The sequence below is a fragment of the Mchenga conophoros genome, linkage group LG17 (genome assembly GCF_057382185.1).
Source record: "Mchenga conophoros isolate Kocher_MC1m ecotype Shallow Benthic linkage group LG17, M_conophoros_male_GT1.1, whole genome shotgun sequence".
NCBI lineage: Eukaryota > Metazoa > Chordata > Actinopteri > Cichliformes > Cichlidae > Mchenga > Mchenga conophoros.
The window spans coordinates 38,447,543-38,467,300 of record NC_140542.1 but is presented as its reverse complement, the minus strand read 5'-3'; the positions used below and the strand labels follow the sequence as shown (position 1 = coordinate 38,467,300).

The following is a 19,758-nucleotide window of genomic DNA, read 5'->3' as shown; positions in this document are numbered from 1 at the left end:
CCTGCTCAGTTACCAGTTTACAGTATACGAGGAAACTGAGCATTTTTCATTACAGGATAACTTTTTTTTTTTAATCCATCACAATACATTATTTATAATGTTTTTAAATTTCAAAACCACCACGTTACTTTAAGCTTCTTGTCACAACAGAAGCGCATTTGAGAATTTAGCTAATTAATCTGTAGGGCATTAATCCCAAAACTGTTTGCAAGTCGCTCTAACATTATGTAATCACACTCACATTTCTATGGAAGCTCTCCAGCAGTGCACGGTGCCGTGAACAGTCCGGCTCAGGCTCTGCCAGCTTCAGTGTGCAGCTAACTGGCCCCCATGGCAGCAGAATATCCCAAGAACACAATCCCCACATCCACAAAACCTCATAAAACACAGTTAATAATGGTGATATGAATACAGCTAACAGGCAGTGATTAGACCGGAGACATTAATGGAGCTACCACGAGCTTGTTGAAACAATTATGAAGCTTTTTAAAATCTCACTTTAATCAGATTTGATTGGTGTCTCAATATACAGTTTCATGTCCTACTGAGCAGAGGAGCAAAAAATAAAAGCTGTTGAAAATACTCATTTCAAAATTGAGACACTTCTGTGCGAAGGGACTATAATAGTACTCATTAGAAAAACATACAGAATTTAACTTCCAGGCACTTAAGCCAAAAAGCAAAAAGGAGGAGATCACGTTTAATCGGTTATAACACGGGGTCAGAAATATATGTTCTGACATGTGTGGTATCCACAGAAACCTCTGAATCTCAGCTAAAATCTCATATAAACACTTTCTACAACCACCAAACAAAACGAAAACAAGCCATGATTAAACGAGCAGTTAAGTAAATGTGCACACGTCTGCTAAACAAACAAAACCGAGCCAGAAATCCTTCAAACTTCACGTAACCGGCTATAGAAAGGCTGGTTATCTTCCAGAGCTAGTACTGACTCCAAACACCAAGTTTCACCACAATCAGACCAAAATTCACTGAATGAGCCACAAAAGAAGACCACACAAACACAAATGCGCTAAAACAGAAATTGGCTTCTGATTTCGTTATTTTCATCGGTAGCCGTTAGCCACGTGATTATCAGCAGTTACCTGCCCAGCTGCATCAGAGCCGTTTTCCATCAACAAGCTCCATTTTAGACCCACCTGCAGACACCTGGACAGACGCCACATGAAGTAAATTTGTGCCCAGCTGAGATTTGACCTCAAAACTTCTGATTGGTTGAAGTGACCCGAAGTGTCACCGTTACTGTGATCCTATTGGCTCAGGTGGTGTCAATCATGCAAATTGACCAAAAGAAACCAAAGTTACAGCCTCTCAGAGCTTAAAGGGCCAGAGGACGGCAGAAAAGGGCCATTGCCATGTAAATGTGTGGTTAATTCTTCACAAATATATATTTTTAAAAAAAAGCATTTTTAGGTACGGAAGAGGATTAGGGCCACTGGAAAAAAAAGTCAGAATTGTTTTGTTTTTTTCCAGTGGCCCTAATCCTCTTCCGTATTTAGGCCTGTTAATAAAATTAAATTATTTCTGCTCTTTAATACCTAAAAAATTAAACTGGCATGGTGTCCATTGTGTGCCAGAGTTGGACATTTTTTGTTCAACGTCTGGATATTCATGTATTTACGGTGCAGTAATTTTTCACTGTTTCACGTTAGAAACATAAATCTTTGCACAGATGATGTTTATATGTTGGTTACTTAATTTCTGCAATGAAATGTGAACTGAGGCATGTTTTTAAAAGAGTTATATGCTAAAAAAAAAAAAAAAAAAGTAAATTAAAAAATTAGGTGAGGATAAAATCTACTAACTTTTTCTGTGTTCCAGTCTCAGTACCTTTGACACAGTAATATTTGCTGCAATAATTACACCTCTGATGAAAGTTCACAAGAGTCAGCTTTATTTTGATACCAAGATTGTAAGCACAGAGTTTGTAATTGCAGAGAAATAATGAATTAATTTTGGGCATTTCATTTTTGAGCAGGAAGCTCAGAAACCACTTTGGGGCTTAAGAGGTTAAAAGTTAAGGTAGACCATTGGAAACAGTCCACTGGAGGTAAACATATTCCAATAAAAACACTTACAGACTGATTTTTACCTCTTTACAGTTTTACAAAGCTAGACAAGGTTTAACAGTGACTCTACACACTTATTACATATTTAGTTTTTTTTCACTTTAGTTGTCTTTATTGCTTTATTGTCTTTATTGTCTTACTGATCACTAATTTCCCATTGCCATAGCCAGACACTTGCTCAGTCAGTGGACAACAAAGCAGCAATGGTTCAAAGACTGATCTTTAGCAGCAGATGCTGAATAAATGTTTTTTTTAATCATACAGATGGAAGAATTATTATACAGAAAGTAGTACTGATGCGACACACAAGGGAAAATTATACATTTCCAATACTAATTGCATTCAGCAAAACCTCTTGGAAAGCACGCTAATCTTGCTGCTCATATCTCTGGAGCAAAAATAACTCTCATATCCTTCGATGCTGATATCCCCAGACATCCTGTTTAGATATGCAATCATGGGGAAAATGAGCTCTGCAGTGATTCAGCACACGCTTATAAAACAAAATAGATGTACAGCATTACCGAGACACAACAGATTATAATTTATTATATGAATCAATTACAAATCAGTAGACGTGAGTTCGGACGTTCAGATGTTATTTTTATGTTTGGTAGCAGACGTGCTGCCCTGACCTCGGTGATTAAATTTTCCTTCACAAAGTGGAGAGAGAAGAAAAAAACAGGATAGTTTCATAGTGGAGGAAATGAAAGGCGTGCAGAGAGGGGTAATGTTCCCTCTGTAAACAAATCGACTCTTCAAAGCTCTTCTTTTCTCTTCACTTTGTTCTCTTGGAAATACCCCGTGATTCCTCTGAGAACGGGTTGGTGACACGCTGTTTAATTTAAACTTTAAAGAGTTTGTTTCCAAAAATGATAAAAAAAGAAAAACGTCATCAACTCAGATGTTTTTCAAATGTCGTACGGAGTCGTAAGCGTGAAACAAAACTGTTTTTTTCTAATACAGCCATGTGAAACGTCAAAGGTTTTAGTGATTTTAACAGGTGTTAATATAATTTTAGATGAACAAGGACATGTGACATATTACACTGTGCCATTTAATTTAACAGAAATAAAAGCATAATCCAGAAGTGGACTGCTTTCATAGAGATCTAGAGAGTAAGTAACACCCAAGCGCTGCTGATCAAATCTATTCGCTGAAGTGATCATCAGCAAGCGTGAGCGGCTCTATGAAAGCAGACATTTTTGGCAGTTTGCTTGAGCATTCAGCTGTCTGTTAACACAATCCAAAGGAGGAAAACACTGATCTTAGAGAGGCATTTATTGCTGTTCATCTATCTGAGATGGGTTAAAAGGCCATTTCCAAACAATATGCAGTGCATGGTTCTACAGTGAGAAAGCTCATACACAAGTGGAAAACATTCAAGACAGTTGCCAACCTTCCCAGGAGTGGACGTCCCCAAGGTCCGATCAAACAGTGCTCAGAGGAGCTGCAAAAAAACTTTAAGAGCTGCATCTCAGACTCTACGAGCCTCTGTTACTTTGTTATAAATTAAAGTTCATGACAGTACAGTTAGAAAAAGACTAAATGTGTAAGGCTTGTTTGAAAGAGTTATGAGCAAAGAACCTCTTCTCTCCAAAAAGAACACAGCAGCAGACGTTAGCTTTGCAAAGTTGGATTTGCACAACAGCAAGATTTCTGGAACAGCCAAGACCAAAGTGAAGATATTTGGACGGACATGATGCACAGAGCATGAATACCAAAGCTCAGCAGCAAATCTGAAAAAACAGAGTACCAAAGTGTTGCAATAGCCCAGTCAAACCTGATGAAATGTTGTAGTGAAACCTTAAAAGAACTGTGGATAAATTAATGCCCAGTTTCAAGTTTTATGGTCATATACAGATAAACAGTGTAACCACTTCTTTGGCTCGTGCTCCTCAGCTTTGCATGAGCATGTAGAAAGTGTGCCGTTATATTTAAGAAGAAATTAACAAGAAAATTGTGGTAATAATAATAAAATATAATAAAAACAAAATACTACAGTATTAAATTTAGAGAATTTGAGACAATTGTTGGTATTTACAGTTTGTGCAAAAACTTGTGCAATGAGCATTTAAGAAATATTTGTTGAAGTGACCGTGTGTAGAGTCCTGTAATTGTCGTGAGTGTGTAATGGTGTGTACAGAATGTCAGCAGTTCTACAGCCTGGTGGCTTGTGGGTAGAAACTATTCCTGTGTCTGCTAGTGCAGGTCTGAATGCTCCTGAACCGCCTGCTGGACAACAGGAGTGTGAAAAGTGAACTTCAATGACTTTGTAAAGAGGAATTGGCCAAAATTCCTCCACAATTATGTGAGACACTGAAAGTCATACACATAACCATCACCAGCTATTATTAAATAAATAATGACACAGTGTTAAAAGTCACTGCTGTTCACCTGAGGATGTATTCAAGCACCAGGTTATTATTTTTATTGTGTCTTGATACATACAAAGAGAATGTACTTTCTTTTTCATGTGACTGTATAATGAATACAATGACAATCTTCAAATGTGTAAAGCTTTTACATGAGGGTTGAAAATGACCTTTGATGGAGGTCGAACACTTAATTTTCAATAGAAATATCAACATATCTCAGCGATTTAAGGCAACTTTATGAACTTGATTGATGATTGAACACATATTTACAAATTAAAAGAAAAATATGAACTTTTGATCCCTATAATGAGGGGGTTGAGTGTTGTGGACGCGTCTCTCCAGTAACACCATCAAAACTTTAAATGAGGAAACATCTTTTAGTAGAATGGTGCACCATGAGTTTCTTTGAAAGGGTCATGAGTTAGAGATGAAACTCGTGAAACTGCAGGAGGCTTTACTAACACTTTACAAAACCCACCTCTAAGTCAGTTTAATGACCTTTGAAGTGACAGAAACACATCTGTGTGCTTCTGAATAGCAACCACTTAACCTCTCCCGCTTTCCACAAACCACCACCACCCTACCTGCTCATTTTTCTTTACTGAAATATGTCTTAGCTGTAAAAACAGGGAGCACGTCACACAAAGGAAATAAAATTCCAGCTCAAGAAGTGCCTAAAAATGGTCTTGCACTGATAGTTTGTTCAGTTTTTTGTCCATATCTATACACGCGCCGGACACAGGGTTCAAAATTTCTCCCGATGATTTGGTCTTTTGGTGTTTTTCATGTGTCAGTTTCTTGTTGTGAAAGTGATATAAAGGATGTATAGCCCAGTGACAGGAACACTCCTTCCTACTGTAGAATCACAGAAACGTCAGCAGAGATACAACAAAGTCTGGAGACAAGAGTAGAGGACTTCCATCTTTCTGTGCTTTATGAAGCATTGCAGTTGCCATGACAACCAAGGCCTTTCCTTGTTTTAAAGGGATTCACTATGGTGACCGAGGCATTGTTGTACTGTGGGCAGGTCTGAGAGGATACAGCAGGGTTTCTCACATGTACACTCGCTCAAGTGTGCAAATACAGGACACGTCGGCGCATGGGTGCACATCCACCTACACATATGTGTTCAAACAGGGGTTAAATGATGTCCAACTGTAACAGGTTAGACAACTGAATAAAACAGAGTGATGGTTAAATATAGATTTGAAATCAATGCCCTCTTTCCTGCAGGCTTCCTAGTTACACACTTTGACTTGTAGCTTTCACGAGAAAACATGACAGTCATCAGAGACAAATAAAACATTTCCCAGCATTGGACACACCATTTGTGTTCAGCCTTAACATAGTCAAATATGTAATTTGACTATTGTGATAGATTAGTTTTATCATGATATAAAACAGGGATTGCGAGTCGTTTTGGACACTGACAAGTATTTAACTCAACCCACTGCAGAAGTGACAAAACTGCAGTTCCTCAGTTTGCCACTTGAGGCTACTTCCAAAAGTGAGTCATTCCTTAGTCTCCTTTTAAAATGCCCAACTTTAGGGAGGAAACTGAGGGTTAAAGTGGTGCATTGCAATTTCACCATCTTTTTCTGTTGGAGCTTTTTGAAACATTTCTTACGGATCCACGTTTAAGATGATGTAGCTGCAGGACACACCTCCGCTGACTCTCAGAACAAACTTTAAAATACGTAACAGTTTTACCAAATTGTGTTGAAGTTAAATAGTGTATGGCATGCTTTTTCATGAATACTGCTGTCATGTTTTGTGCAGGAAGAAAAGGTCATAACTGGATTTTGTAAGCACAGAGGGAAAAAACAATCCATCCATTCTCTTATGATACAGTCTATGCAGAGAGCATAAACTCAAACAAATGTTTGAGCGAAACTTGTTCTGAAAACTGTGATGCTACATTCTCACAGTTTCATACAGGACCTGTTTATGTATGATCCTCTAGCAGCAGCTTTTTGCACCACTGCAGTGCTTGCGTGTGTGTTCAAACAACATTGATGCAAAATGTAATAATTATTTGTGCAGTTTTCACGTGTTGATGTTCCATTTGTTGCTAAGCAACACCTTCTTGCCTCTTTCCTCTTCACATTTACCTGGACAAGTCCCATTCTGATGCTGCTGGATTGAAGCTGTTCATGCTTTGAAGCATCCTGTGTAATACCGGACTGATGTGCTGGCAAGTATATTTTTAAAAACTGAGAACGATGACAGTACCCACTTTACACAGTTTTCTTTTTCATATTATTCCTTTAAAAATGTATACCAGGGGGCGCTTTAATGTTTCTTTATTGTACTGTGTCATGACTTAGACAGATCCCAACTGCACCACACATCTATTGTAACAGCGCCCTAAACTCAATAAGATGTAATGCTGGCATGTTAGGGAAAATAAGTGAAGTTGAAAATACTTTGGTCTGTTATCTTGCAGGTAAATCACTCCCAGTTTCCATCCTTAAGAGACAGACTGGTGCCACTATTGTCTGAGACAGCACTGACTTGTTTTCCAGGAGATGCAAATGAAGATGTGTGAAGGTGCTTTCCCTGAAACATGATGAAGGCTTAAATATCCTTAAACAGTTAGGAGGGGTGGACTGGGTATAGCTGAATGGACTATGCCCCCTACTGGCCTACTGGTTTAATCAATTTACTGTGGAAATGTGTAAAGACCCTTTGATTCCTGCCCCAAACAGCATTTGGAGGTAAGAGGTGAAGAGTAATTTAGTTACATCTATTTTTCATCGATATTTGCACACTACAGTGTGGTGGGAATGGATTTCTTTGCAGCCAGTGGAGGCTGCAGGCAGGCAGGCAGGGACCTGCGGCTGATAAAAGATTGGACATTCCACCTTAAGAATGCAAGAAATTACACTGGCAGCAGATTACCATCAGGCTGCCAGTGGTCTGGTATGCAACTGTGGTTCGTGAAACAACTGAGAGCTGCAGAACAAAGAGTGAGAGCAGGCACCGGGTGCTGTGAGAGGTCAGAGGTTCATCGTAGGGAAGAAAGTTTAACACCTTTGTGAAGATAACATAAATCAGCATGTGGGATGAATTCTTGGGGAAGAATTAGGTTGCAGTCTCCGCCTCTTTAAATCAGTTGATGTTAAATGCAGCCGGGATGATCTGCAGAACACAAGCCTGCCATCTCTTTGATTTCATACTAAATAACTCGAGGAGCTTCAAATCCCAAGAAAACAGACAGGTAAAAGAGTTTGTTAACCCACTGAGTTTCGAGTTTAAAATGCTTTATATTAACTGGGACGTGTTTCATGAGTGTTACATGTCACCTGGATGTACCAGAGTGGGAACTTTGAATTAGAACGAATTAGAAAAGGACATTTTTACTGTTTTTAACTTGTACTGTGTCTTTTACCTGTATTGCTATGTATCGCTTTTATTATTATTATTTTTTTATCTTTTTAGTTTTAAATAGTTGTACAGCACTTTGTTTGAAAGCGCTTTACAAATAAAGTTATTATTATTATTATTATTATTATTAGTTATTATTAGTTTGTTTTAAAGGTACAGTAAGTAATTTTTAGGTAATTTAATAGGAAAAGGGGAATGTTGTACCCATAAAAATACATTAATAGTGTGCAATTGCATCTTCCAACACACTGATGTATTCAGAGAAACTATTTTTAATCCATTAAAAATACACAAGCGGGCTCCGATTTGTAGAAGCTAATATGCTGCCATCTTACTGTGGCTGAGACAAACATCATCATCTCAGCCACAATAATCGTGTTATTGTATCTGGCTACCTCCATATTAGCGTTTCGGCTTCTGTCATATAAACAGTAAATCATTCACTTTGTATTTGTTGTAACTATCTTCTCTATTGGGTTGCAAGATTGTGGTGTTCTTACTGACACATTGTTTATATTGCAGTGAAGTATGTGAACAGTATAGGTAGTGGGTTTCTTTCTTAAAGTTATGGAACAGTCAAGCTGCTATACACACACCCCACCAATATTACTATACTGTGTAAGTAATTTTAAATAATTAGATATTTGATTATCTTTTTGACAAACAAATATTGTAGTTGGAGGTAAAGTCAGTCTCTTTCTTGTCCATGATGTTGTGTCATGTTGTAAATTTTATAAATTCAGTACCAATGAGTATTTTTACTATAAAAAAAGGAGATAAAACGATGAGTGTGTAATGTGAATGGGGTCACTCACAGTGATTGATGAACACATAGTATTCCCTTTAGGTTAAAAGCTCAAAGGTTCTCTTTTTTGTTTTTATAACCTACAATAGAAAAACAGTAGTGACTAGGCGATGTACACAGAGCTGCTCAAGAGCCACATAATGCTTTCAGCATACGGTGGAAATGAACCGCAATAGAAACACAACTCTAACTGAAAGCCAGTGCTGATCAGTGTCTGCTTGATGTGGAAACATGTGCATCATTTAATCAGTGGTGTTGGTAACGGTGTCATAAATATTTGTTCGTACTTTTTAGTTTACGGGCAACAGGGCTCATCACTTCATCATGACTAGATGCACGGAAAAAAATATCCTCATGAACTTTCTTTGTATTTGTTAACCTAACCATCGCAGCTTTTATTTGGACCTGCATACTTTAAGTAACACTACCAACTACATCGGTACAAGAAGAAGTGTTCAAAATTTGTTCTAAGTTCAGACATTTTACACGCCTACATCTGTTTACACTTTATTCTAGTGTGCCAAAGTGATTAAAAAAGGGGGAAAAGAAATACTGTAGTTTGAATTTAAGGTTGGCCACAAAAATACGATCGTCTCAGTTCAGTTCTTCTCGAGTACTTTACTCCTTAAAGCTGGGCTTTCGAGTCTGGCAGTCACATTCGGTCGTAAAGTAGTAATACCTGAATGATGATCGTGCTGTTTGAGAATTTATAACACGTTCGTGTGTGCTCAGTGACATATTCACAGCTGAGTGTGTTTAATATCATCTCTTAACACAATTAATTTCTGGACCTGACGTGAAGTGGGCAGCAGATGAAAAGAAGCACTGGATGCCGGCAGGTTTCTTTCTCCTTGGCCTTGTGTTGCCAGACAGCTTTTAACACCCTGAGCATCATGCCAAGAGAAATATAAAAAGGGTAATAATCCAAGATGAAAGGATTTTGGGATTATCGCTACATATTCTGAAAGTTGCGTTTTTCAAACAGGGCTTTTAAAAGTACAGTAATAGCCAAACGTTCTGTTTCAATGACCATAAATGGAGAAAAAAACCTTCAAATCTGATCAAGTGGAGCTCAGCAGATGACTGATAGAGACTGGAATGCACGGCAACAGGTATAATAAAAGTTTTTACTTTATTAACAGAAATCTTTCGTTCAGACAAAAGAACAAAAGTACAGAAATAATGTTAATACTAATAAATTACATCACACTTCTCACAAATAAGCAGCCAGACATCGAGATCACATAACGCCTAAATTTATACACCTGAGGCACACAAGAGGGGTTGGTTTTCATGCCACATTTACACCAATATACACAACATTAATACACTTACAATATCACCCACCATTCAGCAGAGAGGAAGGGACACAGTGAACTCAAAAACTGGCAAATGAACCCGTGCAACGGCATTATTTCTCTCATGTACATATGCCACATTAAAGTAGAGTTGAGTTTGCTTTCAGTAATAGCTGTATTTCATTGTAAGTCTCTGTGGCTGCATATTAATTCAGTCTTACACTATGCATCACTTCAACACACCCAGAGCAAATCACGATGAGCCAACCCCGGTAGCAGAGTATTGCCTTTGCTCCAAGTTATATATTAAATGAAAACAATGTTGGGGAAATTAAAAAAAGCTTTATGAAATGAGCATACGTTCCATACACACTGTAAAAGTTCCCAGATATAGCACTGGTGACATCAGCAACCTGTTTTGGGAGAAACAGGTGAATCTGGCACTGTGATTGGCTGAGATAGCTATCAACCTGCTTAACTCAAACACCTCTCTTTACGATGACAAATGATATGTGAACTATTCTTAGAAATGTCTTGATGCATGCTCAATCGTCCAGGTAAGTAAATCCAAAAAGGTTGATTCTGTTCTGGACGTAGTGTTTTCAGTGGGAGAAACATTTCGTCACTCAGCTGACTGCAGGTTTCCCCAATCTGAAACAGTACATTTCAAGTGACAGTTATTCTGCAAATGTCCTGTTTACAAGGTTGGGGAAACCTGTTTCTCCCACTGAAAACGCTACATCCAGAACAGAATCAACCTTTTGGGATTACTAGAAATGCTTACATCTATAGAGACAAAGAGAGCGAGCAGAAGTAAACCTGGGGCGTAAATACCTGTGAGAGTGCCCTTTTAAACCCACAAACTGTATGTTAAAGATGGACATGAAAAGTGAAGCTGGTGAGGATGTGCCTTAAACCTGCATTTTCTCTAAATGACAGCAGGGGGCGACTCTACTGGATTCCATTGTAAATTTCCATTGAAATGGGAAAATTCTCACACTTTGATGTATTTATGGTCTTAAATGCTAGCTTTAAGTCTATTTAAAGCTAGCAGTGCTTTAGCCCATGGTTAAGTTGTTAATGACAGTAAGCTAACCTCCTAATTGTAATTTCATCCTTGCTTTTTCAGCACTAGGGGTTTTAGGGGGACAGCCTTTTTATGTTTACACATTTGGTTTAAGCCTGGTGTTAGCAAAAACTGGCATCCAAATTAATATCACAGTGAATAACGGATGCACTTTGGTAACAAGTCTAACTAGCTAGTCTAAGTGTTAACTAATCAGCTCCAAATACACTCAAAAGACCAAAATGTTGATGACCAAAATGTGAAAGTGAAAGCTCTGGGATTGTTAACTACAAACCAACACATGCTAGCGCAGTGGCCATGTCCATCTTTGATATACAGTCTATGTTTCATCATAAAGGAAGTAAAATTCTGAAAAGTGACATCAAAATATCTGTCATAAATATGAAATCTGTAACATGTACAGTATAGTAAGCACAACATCACTTGAAATAATAAAGATACAATATTCAAATAAGATTTTGACACAGATACCTTCAAGAGCCCAAATCATTTCAATTTATATTGCATTCTAGTAACACGTTACAAAATGTTTTCTTTAACTGAAATGTTATGAAAGAGGAAAGACAATTTATAAAATTAAATACAATTTTGAAAAACTGGAGAAATGTATAAACTGGGGGGGAAATTTTGAGACAAAGAATTTTAAAATGTGTGACTCGATATTTGACTTTAACAAAATTGTATTCCTCTCATTCCTTCTGCACTTAGATGTTGTTTTACCACAGCAGGTTTATTGTTTTATGAGCACATCAGTTATAACATGAAGCCATGCTCAGTGCACAAAATCTTGTCCAGTACTACCACTCTATTGTCAGTTTCAGCAGAGCACTGCTGAACTTGAGGTAGTTACCAATCAACATTGCAGCTCAGTTCCAATTAAATCAGCTCAGAAACTATCAGGTACGGGTCCATATCTGACCCTCAGACAAAAGGGAAGCAAACCTACAGTAGTGACAAAACTAAAATTATTTGATGTCCGGTCATTGTTTATAATTTGACCCAATAAAACAGATTTATGGAACGTGCCAGATCCTAAACTGTATTTTAAACCCAAAATGTGAGAAAAGTGACATCATAGTTCTTTCATCTTTCACCCTGACAGAATGAGCAAATAATTATATCTTGAGATAACCTTGATATCCAGAAAGAGTAACTGCTGTTTCTCTCCAGGACAAGTTAGGCTATAGACACAGTGTTTAAAGTTAACATTTAAATTTTTCAGCAACGTCACAGCCATTATTGCGTGGCACATAAGGGATAGGAAATACTCACGGTTTGGTTATGGCTTATCACACTGCAGTATTATATATGAAGTGGCAATAATCTTTACAGGTAAGATGGAACAATTTAATGTAAACCTTTAAGGGGCCTCACAATCAAATGCAGATTTGGTCCACTTTGACACAGTACCAAAAGCTACGAGATAATTGCAAAAGTGTTTAACACAAGACACTGCAGTAAATCTGAGATTACAGATGAGAATTTGACAAAAAGTCAGAATTAATACAGCCAGCGATAACTTGAAACAAAAGAATCACAGTATGCAATGTCAATATTTTCATTATTCCAAAATGAAAAATACAAGCTAAGTAATTATTACATTAGTGTTTATCTGCCCTAGCATGACAACTGATAGGAGAATTAGCTTACTGCCTACAGTGGAAAACCACAATGTTGTTACTTTAAAGCCTAATGAGCACTTAAAAAAATAAAGTAATATTTTAATTATCAAGGGTGGTTAACACGAGCAGATTGAGCCTGCTCTTTATAAATAAATAAATACATTTGTGGAATTTTAGACATTTGAAACCCCAACCAAGTTGACCAAGCTAGCATTGAAAACTCACAAATGCTTTTATTAAAGTGGAACATCCCCTCTGGAAGATAGAATGGCCATGATTTAAATAAAATTTAGCTAGACTAAAATTTGAAATGGTCTTCTTGAAGTTATTTAGGAATAATTAGCACTTTTATGTAATTGATTTTTAGTTAGCATTATTCTGTTGTTTCGTGTATCCTAGTATGTTTAGCCTCAAACCGTTTCCATCAGAAATGCATATTTAAGTTTAATTTACTAATTTATTTTTAACAAACCCATGGCGTCCCCTTTGGTGTAGCAAGCTAATAAACCACTACTGCTAAAATCCGTTAGCTGACTAGCCGCATTCTAGCTAGCTAGTTAGCTTTCTAGTTGAACTCAAGAACCAGCCATTTGAAAAATGCAGAAAAAAATTGCCACCACAGTAACATTGCTTCAAAGGAAGAAAGAAACCTGTTAGTTAAATTTATAAGTAGAAGCTGAAGCTAAGGAAACTAAACGAAGCCTGAATTCACTTTATTTACATCTGCTAAGCCATGCTCTCTTTAGTCAATGCCACTGTAATGTTTCCGTGTTTTGCAGGATAAATATGCAATCTGTGGTGGCATTTTTTTCCCTGCAATGAATGTAATTATTGCAAAAATGGCTAGTTAACTTTTTTCTCCTTTTCTGGAACTTTCATCATTTAACACTGGCTTTGGGATTATCATTTATCTACTAAAGATCCAGATTCTGAATTAAATGGAAGGTGGGAGAAACTATTACAGGCTCATTCTAAGTCACAAGATATAACTATTATTTACCATTACTATTTTGATAATTTTCCAATAAAAGTACCAATTTATTTAGAGTATCATACTTTGATTGTTCTTTGCATGGAAAGCAAAACCATGTAGTCAGTTTGTGTCTTTGAGCTTGCTGCTACAAGAAGCTAAAAGCTGTAGCTCACTCATTATTTTTTGAACATTTTTTTTAAAGAATATTTTGGAAATTTAAGACTTTGGTAAACTAAGATGTTTTGCATACCCTTCAGATCCAATGAATAGTCATAAGAGATCTTTGCCATCAGTCATCAATTAAGAGTTTTTCTTTGAAGGCTTCATTGCGTATGCACATTCCATCTTGCGAAATATGCTGAAAATCTACATAGTCCATCTACGATAAACCAAAAGTACTTGGTGTCTAATTTCATAATAAGTTACCCAAAAATGCACTTTTTTTTCTCCAGAAAATTCAAAGTAAGCGTCAGCTCCCATCAAATAAACTGTGGAAGAAAACAGGTTGGCTCCACACATCACATTCATTTACATGCAGATCCAAAACAGTGACAGATGTTAGAAGAGGATGGCTGCCATTCCTGCAGGTATATGTGTGCGTAGGTTATATCTGCTACAGAGCAAAACTCCTAAAAAGAACTACAATAAATGAGCTGCTATCCTAGCTGACAGAGAACAAGAGACAGATGATTAAAATATCAGACCCTTGCTGTTTGCTTCTAAAGACTCACCAGTACTAGTTGCTAGATCAGTCCCCACACCAACAAATACCCCACGGTGCTATTAACAAAGCATAAAAGATTAAGAAAAGGAACAATTTGCTGGGGAAGAGCAGAGCTGTGATGGAAGACGATGGCTGTAAGCCAGTACAGCATTTGCACCTCGTTAAAAAAAAATCACAAGCTCAAAGGTTTTTCTGTGTGATTGTGATCTCAAACAAGTTAAGGGGGTTGTTTCTTTAAAAAAAACTGTTCTTTTTTTGTTATTAAAAAGCACTTTGGTAAAGTTAGGCCAAGGCAGAGGAGTCACTACATAAGCCAATATGTGTCTACAGCACACGGATGTCTGAGAAATGCTGCTGCTGGCTAAGATGCTTAAGAGACCGCTGGTGAAGCGAGAGGATTCAGTACGCTTCTCATGACTCAAGTGGAACTGGTTCAGATCAGAATATTGCCATGGACATCTGCAAACAATTTGGAAGCTGTGTGTCGAATAAAGAAACTGAAGATAGACAGATGTACATAAATGTAGAAATATGAACATAGAAATAGTTTCACCGGTCGGACAAAGAGAATGCAGAATAACAATTATATACCAAGCAGCACGAGCGAGAATATGAATATCTACTGTGATCACCTACCACTAAAAAGGCCATTGGCTGGTTTTGCTTTCTAGGAAGTTCAATTTCTATGGACAGGTTTTAGGTTTCAACACAACATTGGAGTGACTAGAAATGTTTCAGGAGTTTCGTAGATTAAACCTGAATATGGAATAATTAGAACGTGAAAGGGGGGTTTGGTGACATCTTAAAATCTACCATCTCCAGTCAACATGGTGTAGGTCCTCTGAAATCCACTGGCCTTTCTAGTATAGATTGATCACTGATTTGAAGACAGAGGGTTGCACCAGTGTTAAACTTCACAAACATGGAAAGGAGAGAGGCGACTCCATAACAAACAGAGTAAGCAATTATTATTATTTTCTGAAACCTGATGACAGGAAGAGGAAAGCGGTAGGGATGTTTTTAGTCAGAGAAGAGGCTGGCAAAGGACTGTCGGAGGGAGCGGATGGTCTCGGCTTTGGCCTCGTCGTCGGTCAAGCTTCCTCGTAACGTCTCCGTGAAGCTGTTTGTCAGCGACTGCGATTTGCTGCGTGACGAAGACGAAGACGGTTTAGCTACCCGACGAGGAAAATCATCGTAAGCAAAGTCATGTGTGAGATTAACAGAACCCCAGCTTGGACTTACTTCAGCTGCGGTGATTGTTTCCCAGCTCCAGGTCCAGAAGAGGCAGGGATGGGACCGGGCTGGAACGCCTGGCTGGGAGACGTAGTGGCGGACCGGGCTCTCTGAGGGGATCCCTGGGCCGACTGAGATGGAGAGGCAGAAGCGGAACGATGTCCCCCTACCATACATGAACATGTGATGCACAGGCTTATTATTTCTCTGTACTGTATCACCACAGAAGGTAGTGGAATGAATCATAATGAAGCACTTTACTTACCTCGTCTGGGCTGCGTGGTCTGAAGAAGACACAAAAAAACACAGATATAGCATCATTTACATAAAAATGCTTGAAATTTACTGCTAACACCATGACAACAACACATTTTTGAAAACATGGAAAGGAAACAGTTTCCACGATGAGACATTTTGATTTTCTTTGCAAATACATCAACTCAGGTTGATGCCACAGATGATCAGCTCCAACATATCCTACCCCAAACCATCACAGAGCTTTCCTCCTGCTGTTTCCTTTCAGATGGTCCAATCCGGCTTCAAGCTATATGGTTGTTGATGAACCAACAATAAGTAATCTATACTATATGTGAAAGTCATTAATTGTGATGACAGTTTGAAAACAAAACCAAAAAAAAAAACAAGGGCGCTAGTGAAGTGACCATAGATGCTGAAATAGCATTAATTCAGATGCTAGTCTAGAAACACACCGCGTTCCAAATTATTGTGAAAATTGTGTTTAAGTGTCATAAAGATTAAATAAGTTGTTTTTCAATTAAACCCATGGATGCAATTGTGTCTCAGGACTCTCTGGATGACTGAAATCAATCTCGGACACCTGTGATCATTAGTTTGCCAGGTGAGCCCAATTAAAGGAAAAACTACTAAAGAAGGATGTTCCACATTATTAAGCAGACCACCATTTTTAAGCAATATAGGAAGGAAAACGGAGCTCTCTGCCGCTGAAAAGCGTGAAATAGTTGAATGCCTTGGACACGTAATGAAAATCTTAGATATTTCACAAAAATTTAAGCGTGATCACCATAATGTTAAGAGATTTGTGGCTGAGTCAGAGCACACATGGGTTTGTGCAGATAAAGGCACAATGATGAAGGTTGCTGTCAGACAAATACATCAGATTAAGAGAACAGCTGCTAAAAGGCCATTACAAAGCAGCAAACACATATTTCAAGCTGCTGGTGCCTCTGGAGCCCTGCGAACATCAAGGTGTAGGATCCTCCAGAGACTTGCAGTTGTGCATAAACCTTCTATTCGGCCACCCCTAACCAATGCTCACAAGCAGAAATGGCTGCAGTGGGCCCAGAACTACATGAAGGCTAATTTTCAAACAGTCTTCTTCACTGATGAGTGCAGTGCAACCCTGGATGGTACAGATGGATGCAGTGGTGGACGGCCACCATGTCCCAACAAAGCTGCGTCGGCCCCTTTAGGGTCCCTGAAGGTGTGAAAATGACCCCTGCAAAGTATGTGGAGTTTCTGACTGTCCACTTTCTTCCATGGTAGAAAGAGAAGAACTGTGCCTTCTGCAACAAAACCATCTTCATGCAAGACAATGCACCATCTCATGCTACAAAAAACACCTCTGCATCCTTGGCTGCTATCGGCATAAAAGCAGAGGAACTCATGGTCTGGTCCCCATTCTTCCCTGACCTCAATCCTACTGAGAACCTTTGGAGCATCCTCAAGCAAAAAACTATGAGGGTGGGAGGCAGTTCACATCCAAACAGCAGCTCTGGGAGGCTATTCTGACATCCTGCAAACACATTCAAGTAGAAACTTTCCACTTGTATTTTTATTTTTTATTCCTATTTATTCTATTTATCCCCTTTGTATATTTTATTTATATTTATTTATATTTGTCTCTGTATTTATATATATGTGTGTGTGTGTGTGTGTGTGTGTGTGTGTGTGTATATATATATATATATATATATATATATATATATATATATATTGTGATCAAGCACTGCTTGTAATTACAGTGCTACTCCAACAGTAGTCACTGCAGTTGGTAAAACTGTGTAGCGTTATAGTGATCATCAGTGACAACATTATTAATTAACAGACCTGATAATAAGTATCCATAGTAGAAAAATTTTATTAGCATTATTGGTAGAAGTGGTAACAAAGTTTTGTAATTCGTAGCAGTTTTTATAATTACTGCCTGGTACTATGAAAAAAGTGAGTTACAGTAGTAGTAGTAGTGGCTTGTTTAAAAGCTTTTTGTACCTTAACAGTAGAAGGCTGAGGCATGGAAACTCCCAGCAGCACCTGGGCCATCTTGTTGATGACCAGCTCTGTGATCAGCTGTTTATCCTCCTCCACATGCTCGCCAATCAGAGGCATTGAACTGTCCATCACCTGCAGAGACAGAAAACAAACAGACCTCAGCTGAAGTGTTAAAATTCCCCCACTAGATGGCAGGATGTTACCTCTTATTCAGAATTCCTCTACTCTGACCCTCAAGTGATATTAGTGATAAGACTGTGTGTGGACACACGTGATGAGTCATTTAGTGTAGATCATATGTTTGTTGGGGTCAGAAACAAGCTTTACAGCCCTGTGGCAACCACAGTTTGGAGGATACAAAGAAGTGTGTGACAAAAACTGCGAGTTTCTGTCTTCTCAGGTCTTCGGTGCTCTGGCAATCAATCACATAAACAGAAGCGAAAAAAGATGCTTTAGTTTATTTCTCTATATGTGTGTTCATATAAGCTTTACAACAGTTTAATTTTGACTGATCACAGACTTCTCTAGTTAAGCTCTGTATAAACTAAATAGGTTTATCTGAACACACACAAGAAGCCAAAGTTAGAATTTCCAGTGATCTGCAAAAAAAAGTGGCTCCATCTGTAAATATTATGTTGCTGGGGCATGACTTTGAAGGGCATAGACCAAACCCATTGCCACACAAATAATTAAAATAATCAAAAAAGAAAAAAAACAAAACAAGGAAAAATGTTTTTTCCCAGCACTTGAGCTCACATGCAGGTCCATGTGTGCTGCAGAACCACAGGCCTCATGAGGCTCAGAGACCTGCTGTCCTCCTCCCTAAAAACCAAAACAAACAGGAGCAAAGGAGTGTTGCTGCTGCTGGCTAGGATGTAGATGCCCATCATGGTGGAAGAAGCTGCTGCACCGCACCCCAGCTGCAGGCTGTAAACACATCAGCAGGCATGCATGCATGTGTGTGTGTGTGTGTGTGTGTGTGTGTGTGTGTGTGCTTATCCTCTGGTACACAGCATATGCCAGGCAGAGATTAGACTGTACTGGAGCTCTCTGTGGCTGAAGTTGTTTTTATTAGTGGTATCAGTTAAATCCCAAAAATGTTCTTTAGTCCAATTTCAGACAAACTGGCCTCTTAGCACACACTTGGTGTTTGCTTAGATTCAAATGAATGCGACTTATTATGGCACAAGATACTGATGCAGGCAAAGACTTAACTCACTTCAATTCACAACAGTCGCCTTAAGGTGCTTTATATTGCAAGGTAAAGAGCTTAAAACAATGTAGAGAAAAAAACAAAAATCAAACGACCTCTTTTAAGCAAGCACTCATGACAGTGGGCGGGAAAAATTTACACTTAACAGGAGGAAACCTGCAGATCCAGCCTCATGGAGGCGCAACCAGCTGCTCCGACCGGTTCGGGGTGATTGGGGTAGGATGCAGAGCAGCCACTTGTTGTTTTCACACAGGCTAGAGTTGTTCTTTAGGCTCTTTTTAAACAGCTGTCCATACCATAACACTGCCTCCACCATGTTTGACTGACGATGTGGTCGCTTTTTCTCCCATCATTCTTTTACAAGTTAATCTTTTCAGAACAGTACAAGTTTTTTAATCTGGCCTTCTTGATCTATAGAACGTGGAGGTAGCTTCCAGAGCAACAAAACTTGGCATCTAAGACCTGCAATCTGTTTAAGGTTATCATAAGGTGATCGCTATGGCTGCAAAAAGAAGTAATGGCTTTCTGTCCGTAAACACTTTCCTGCTGGCTCGTTCACTTGTTTTGGGCCATACTGAAGTCTTTTTTTGTAAATTTTGGTTCCAAAAACTGAGGATTAGTTATGGTACGGAATCGACACATCGCCAGCTAATGAGTTTTCAATAATAAGCCGTTCGCCAGTTTCACCGTCTGAT

At 38.4% G+C, this 19,758-nt stretch overlaps 1 protein-coding gene across 1 annotated transcript in view; it reads right to left on the bottom strand.

The window, feature by feature from the left end:
- Positions 1-9,776: 9,776 nt before the first annotated feature.
- Positions 9,777-19,758, bottom strand: part of syn3 (synapsin III) — a 131,534-nt gene continuing 121,552 nt past the window's right edge. Inside the window, exons 11-14 of the mRNA XM_085251704.1 lie at positions 17,851-17,982; positions 15,866-15,884; positions 15,610-15,766; positions 9,777-15,511 (exon numbers count right to left, since the gene is read on the bottom strand). Coding sequence (XP_085107830.1) covers positions 15,388-15,511; positions 15,610-15,766; positions 15,866-15,884; positions 17,851-17,982 — 432 coding nt within the window. The 3' untranslated portion in view covers positions 9,777-15,387. The remainder of the gene's footprint in view (positions 15,512-15,609; positions 15,767-15,865; positions 15,885-17,850; positions 17,983-19,758) is intronic.